Raw genomic sequence first — 6,692 nt, 5'->3', positions numbered from 1 at the left:
TAAAAAAAAGAGCTCAACGCAAATGGAAGTGAAAAACAAACTGCATTAAGTAGAAAAGTGAGTTTTTCCGTTAAATTTGACTATAATTTTGCTCAGGGCTAGGGCTATAAATGAGCCAAACTTTGTCGAATAGTGCGTGTTTGAGCTTGGCTCGTCAATAAAAATCAAATGCTCAAGTTTGGCTCGAGTTTAAGACAAGCCTTAAAACAATGTTTGAACTCAAGCTTGTGAGACTGCCAAAAAGTTTAAGCTTGGCTTGGCTTGGCTTGAGTTAATTAATTAGCCAAACCAAGCTTAATTAAGCCAAGCCAAGCTCGAGCTTAATATCAAGCTTAAACTCGAGCTCAAGTTAAGCTTTTTAGCTTGGGATTCAAAAAATTTGCATCATCAAATGCTTATATCACCAAAAATCAAGTAAACAAAAAAAAAAAACAATAAAATAATATATTCATTTTATCATGCTTCGAATTCCACCCATAATTAGAAATTATTCAAATTACAACTTACATAATTAAATCCATCCATTTATCATTCATTATCTATAACTTGAGTAATTGTTCAAAATACAATTTTTATATCCAAATTTGTGCTATAATTTTCACAAATCTAAATAAATTAACATTTCAAAACATATATAAATAAACAAGTTATAAATTAACATTCCAAAACATGTGTAATGTCATAATAATGAGTTTATTTAGTAAACATATATCAAGCTAAAAACGAGCCAAAGCTCAATATGTTTTGTATCAATCGCTATTGTTCACAAGCTTGTTCACGAACAATTTTTTTTTGCTTGGACACGGCTTATTTATCAAACAAGCCTAAAATTAAGGTTCAAACTTGGCTTATTTATAAACAAACGAATATGAACAACCTTTTTATGGAGCCAAGACCGAGTTATTCATGAATGACTTGGTTCCTTTACGAATCTAGCTCAGCCCAACATGAATGATCTAAATAGCATGTTCAAGATAGCATCCCATCACGTGTTTGGTTCTATAATTTGACTAAAATTTTGCTTAGGCCAACTTAAGATTGTCTGGTTCTTTTAGGCAGGTTATGTTATATCCTGCATTACTTTTTCACCACTTTTCTGACTGGACACCTCCACACTAGCAACGGCAAATTACCAATGCTCTATTGCCTATTCCAACATCACAAACACAATAACTTCACGAGTCCATTATCTAAAAGTACAGAACGATACCAATCCAAATCTAAAAATACAGAATGATATCAATCCAATCATGCCTCATCCCCGTGACATGATTTCTTAATATCACCAAGAACGCAAGAATAATGGTGGAAAAAGCCACAAGTAATTTTTCCAACTTTACACAGTTGGGAAAAATTACTTGTATACAGTCACATGGTCACTGTTTACCAAATGCTAGTAATAAAACATCTTAAGCAGTGTTGGTAAAAAGGAAGGGCGCACTTGTGCGCAAATACCTCTTGGAGCCTAAGTGCAAGCTAGTGCTTGATTGAAAAAAGTTTATATTAATTGTGAATTTTGAAAATCTAGTTGTTAGATTGCATGTTTTTTATAATATTCTTTATGTACGTAAAATTTCAAGAATATCAAAAATCAATTGCTATCTTATCAAGCAAATGTTAAAATTTCAAATTTTTATGATCTAAAATTGTGTGTAGAAAATAAGTTTATTTATCGAATAGTAAATAATATTCAATTTGAACGAAATTTAATATGCATGTTAAGAACATAAGAAATATGAAATTCAACGGTTAGATTTTCAAAATTCACATATATAATAATTAAAAAAGAAAAAGATATATGAGAAGTGTAAAAAGTTTCTCTCCAAACTAGTTTGACAATAAACTTTGTTCAACTAGATATGAGTCATATCATTTCTTAAATCTCCAATATCCATAATGCCCTATGACAAATTAGTAATATTAGTTAATAATTTAATCACTTAATGACTATAAGTTTATAAGAATTAGTCTATATGTTCAACATCAACCACTAAAGTAACTAAACAATTAGCACAAATATATTATATCATACTTTTTTTTCATGATTGAGCTAAGAATACGAGGACAGAGTAATATGGTAATTGATTCCAAGCAAATATCCAAAAGGGGAAAAATAGAATAAGGAGAAGCTAAGAGCCCGTTTGGTTTAGAGATAGCTTAGTTTTTATATCTCAATTTTCATAACTCAGTTTTCAAAACTCATAACTTAGTTCTCAGTTTTTGAAAACACCTATTTGCTTTTTCTGTTTCCATCACTCTTAACTCAAAATTTTGAGTTTTGGGTGATAGAAATATGCGTTGAAAACCAAGCCAAACACAAAATTTTTTGTGGGACCCCATGTTTTGAGAACTTAATTATGAAAACGGAGTGATATGATCCAAAAACCCACTTATCCAAACAGAGTGGGTTACAATTTCAAAGAGAAAAAAAAATCAAGGAAAAAGAAAATTAAAAATAGATAAGAACTCAAAAGTTGTGGGTATCAAGACAAGTTACACTCAATTTTTCTTTTTTAAAAATAAGTTGCACTAAAAATATGTCAAATAAATGGTTTATAACAATAATGTCAAAATCCTATAGTTTTAATTCAGTTTTTGTTTTTGTTTTTTGAAAAATATAAAAAAGAGCCAAAAAGTGTGCTTCGAGCTTTTTTAAAAAAGCGCCACTAGAGCGTGCTTTAAATGAGCCTAGCTTTTGAGGCAAAAAGCGTTCAAGCCGGCTTCGTGTTTTGAACTAAGCATACCAACAATGATCTTAAGTGAAGCACAAATTTTAGAATGAAAATGACGAGAATGGCAAAAAAAATCATTAGTTGAAAAAAGAAGCCCATGGTTGATAGGCCTCGGTATACTGTGTAGGCTGACAATTTTTCAGGGTAGGTTGACCTAATGGAAGCAAGTGGAAAAGGAGAAGTGAGAGGGATCAATGAAACTTGCGGACTAATCACTAAATCGATACAAATAGGTGCAAATTCTGGCTGATGGATACAACTAAAGGCCACAAGAAAGCAGAGAATTCCTATTAAAGCTAAACTTAAAAATGGCCAAAAGTAATCCAAGGAAAAAAAATATAAAGAGCACAAAACAAGAGGTTGAGAAATGAATTTGAGTATGTAACTATGGCAACAATGAACTTCATATCTTTTAGTTCTATCCCACATGAAATGCAATACAAAAAATTACAACCTTCAATAGCATGACAATGTATCAGAACTCATGTCACTACATGGAACTTACACTAATTGATGCAGGATATTGAATCCATCACATAACACTATCACACCCTAATCCAAAAGAACTGTCAGCAAGTCAACATAACATGCCTTCTCCCATTGGAAAGTTACACAAATACCTAATTGGTTTTGAACCCGCAACCTCACCTCCCACTCACATTCTTGAAAAAGGAGGTAACATTTAAGAAAGGGCTCATTGAAAAAAATGTAGGGAAGGTCTTTAAGAATGGCATGTTAATAAAATAAGAGTCAGAATACACAAATTGCCCATGAGCAACAGATTCAGAGTAAAAACAAGACAAAAAAGATTGAAATAAGAATTTAAGACAGAGAAATAAAGAGACAAATGGGAACAATTCCCCCGAGTTATACGGAAGAAACAATTGACTGGCTAAAAGAGCTTTCTATAGCTAAATGCAATTTCATAAATCCATCATTCTAACAAAAAATTCAGCACAACACTTCTAAAACCACACTCATTACACAACAATCCTTAGAACTTTTTAAGTGCCCAATCCCAATTAAACAAACTCTATACTAATATATTTCTCCACAAATCTGAAACACCATGACCATGTACCCTAAAGCATATACTCTCACAGGAAAATAAAATCCCCACTCACCAATGCGTCATCATCATCGCATCAATCAACCCAAATCAGATGTGAAACATTAAGAGCCCAACAAAATCCACCAATACAATATCACAAACCATCTTAATATCTCTACTCAGTACTCACACTCACACTCACCAAACCATAATAATCATCAATCTACCAAAATCAGACATGGAACATTAAGAATCCTAAAAAAACTACCGTATTCATCCATTTCTAGCAAATCAAAACAGCTAATACAAAGCAAAACGAAATCTCATAACATAAAATCACCAAGCCAATAATCCAGAACAACAATAAAATATCATATATCAAGCATAATAAACCGATTGAATCTACCATTCCCAAAAAAAGAAACATATAACAATAATCCCATGATTCAAAACTTTCATTAAACAGATAACAATAATAATACCAAACACGTCTCAAAAGGGTTCGCGAATAAACCAAAATTTTCATATAAGAACCTAAAAAAGTACCGAAACCTAAGCAGTGAGTACCACAGCACCACCAGCCTCCTTGATCTTCTTCTCTGCGATCTTCGAGATGAGCTTGGCTTTAACAACGACAGGCTTGCTCTCGGGAAGAACACCCTTGCCCAAAACCTTGAAGTACCCGAACTGAGTGACATCGATCACAGGAGCGCTGTCGTTGGAGGCCTTGTCCTTGACATCGTTGGGGAGGAGAGACCAGAGCTTGTCGACGTTAACGATTGGGCAATAGAACTTGTTGCGAAGCTTGTGGAAATAGCGCATACCGACTTTGCCGAAGAACCCAGGATGGTACTTGTCGAACAAGATCCGGTGGTGGTGCATGCCTCCGGCGTTTCCGCGACCTCCAGGATGCTTCCTGTGCTTGCCGATACGGCCGTGTCCGGCGCTCACGTGTCCGCGCTTCTTCCTGTTCTTCTTGAAACGTGTCGCCATTGTTGGGATCTCTCGCTCTCGCTCTCGGTCTCTCTGTGCGGTAGGGTTTTCGGCGCGCCTCAGAGAGGGGTGAGAGAGAGAAGAGGGATAGGGTTTGGGGATTTTATGTGAGAAATGAGGGGATGGGTTTTTCGGGGTGACGGATTTGCCCTTAGGGTTTGGGGGTGCGTGGGGGTAGTGGTGGAATTTTGAATGGGTTGAAAATGGAGAGAGTGTTGGGTTGGGCCTGAGAATGGCCGCATTGGATCTTTTTGGTTGGTCCAATTAATATTCGTCTCTGAGTTTCCTAGACCCAATAAAAAGCCCAGATAAAATGAAGGAAGGTAGGCTAGCTTTTTGCTCATCTATATATACTATAAAACCTAACTGAAGCTTGGGAGTATTTGTATTTTACATTCTGATGTTTCAGAATTTAGATTTTACCCCTTAAAGTTTGGAGGTGTCTCTTTAAAGTTTTAGAATTTGGGAGTACAGAATCCAAACACTTCCAAACTGTAGGGGTTAAAGACCAAATATTGAAATTTTAAAGTGTAAAATCTAAATACCCTCAAATTTTAAAGATGTAATTTGCAATTTACCCTAATTTATTTACAAAATGTCAAAGTTTAAATTATCTATATATACTATGAAACTGAAACCTTTAACTTTTTGTTGATTTTCTTATATTGTGCTACCTAAGATTTAATTTAATTTAAAAAAAAAAAATAGTCTGACTATTTTACAATATCTCAACCTTTCAACCAAAGCCTCAATGTACACACAACGATTTGCCTCTCTCTCTCTTATTTTCTGCCCACAAAACCATCAAACTACTCCTCCTTCTCCTCACCTCTCCGGCCAACCTCTGCTCACCAAGTTGAGTTTTTTTTAGTGAACTTGTGGCTTTATGGGTTTAGTATTTAATTGGGTTTTATGAGTTTTGTGTGTTTGTGGTGAAAATTTGAGGTTTTTAATTCAAAGATTTACTATGTTTGTGAAGGGAATTTGTTAGTGCACTTCCACTCTCATTTAAGTGCTTCTTGCTTGTTTTCACCAATTAAAATTTACAGTGAATTATTTAATTGTTTGATTAGCTTAATTTTTACTTTAAATAATTGAAAATTTATGCTTATCACCTTAAATAACCCCTAAATCCTAGATCTCTACAATTGATTTGCATTTGACTTTTTAAATTGATTTGCATTGCATTTAGGCAATTTGAATTAGAATTCAACTCACATTTTACATATAAAGCTGTATTTATATGTGATGAACACAAGGAAATCAGTAAGGCTGAATATCTCGGGCGTTGATGATCTTTGTGTTACTTGGAATATCTTGAAAAGATAAAAATCAGAGGAGACCGGGGAGGACCGGTCGAGAATCCTCCGATGGTAAAGACAGTATTTTTTGGAATTCCAATTTGTGTGGAAGTGTCTAAATGCCATACCTTCCCGTGGAAGAGCCCTTATATAGTGCTGTCTGAGGCAGTTACTTCTCCTACCGTTGTGGAGTTCGGAAGACTCGGAGGTAACTTCCATAACTGTCATGGAAGTTACCTTATTTGGCATCTGTTTTCCACAACCGTTTATTGGGGAAGTAGTTTTGTAGCTTGACAGGAAAATAGAGGTCATCTTAAGTACATATTCAAGGATCACGTTCAAGACGCAAGGTGCTTGTCCAACCTACTTCACAAATGGACGAGCTTATCCTTGGACGAACATGATCTAAGCCAGTCAACTCTTCCTTAGGACGAGCCATATGAATGAATTTCAGGAGTTGGTTTATTTCATAACACCATCAATATGAAAACCATTTTACTAAATTTAGTTAGTTGTATTTTGATTCAAAATTCAGACAGTTCAAAACAATGTGTACATTTTTTTTTTATTATAAAATTTTGTTCTTCTTAATTGTTGTTAAACAATATATTTATA

At 34.3% G+C, this 6,692-nt stretch overlaps 1 protein-coding gene across 1 annotated transcript; it reads right to left on the bottom strand.

Annotated features, from left to right (window-relative positions):
- Positions 1 to 4,211: 4,211 nt before the first annotated feature.
- LOC126718413 (60S ribosomal protein L27a-3-like) lies at positions 4,212 to 4,869 on the bottom strand. Its single transcript, XM_050420585.1, has one exon. It carries the CDS (start codon positions 4,774 to 4,776, stop codon positions 4,336 to 4,338), a length of 441 nt encoding a protein of 146 aa, XP_050276542.1. The 5' UTR covers positions 4,777 to 4,869; the 3' UTR covers positions 4,212 to 4,335.
- Between the last annotated feature and the right edge of the window lie 1,823 nt (positions 4,870 to 6,692).

This window comes from Quercus robur, chromosome 3 (assembly GCF_932294415.1).
Source record: "Quercus robur chromosome 3, dhQueRobu3.1, whole genome shotgun sequence".
NCBI classification, from domain to species: Eukaryota; Viridiplantae; Streptophyta; class Magnoliopsida; order Fagales; family Fagaceae; genus Quercus; species Quercus robur.
This window is presented reverse-complemented; position numbering and strand designations above follow the sequence as displayed.

Bases quoted from the DNA above. Each gene is read 5' to 3' on its own strand.
- LOC126718413 (XM_050420585.1), bottom strand. From the start codon at position 4,776: ATGGCGACACGTTTCAAGAAGAACAGGAAGAAGCGCGGACACGTGAGC.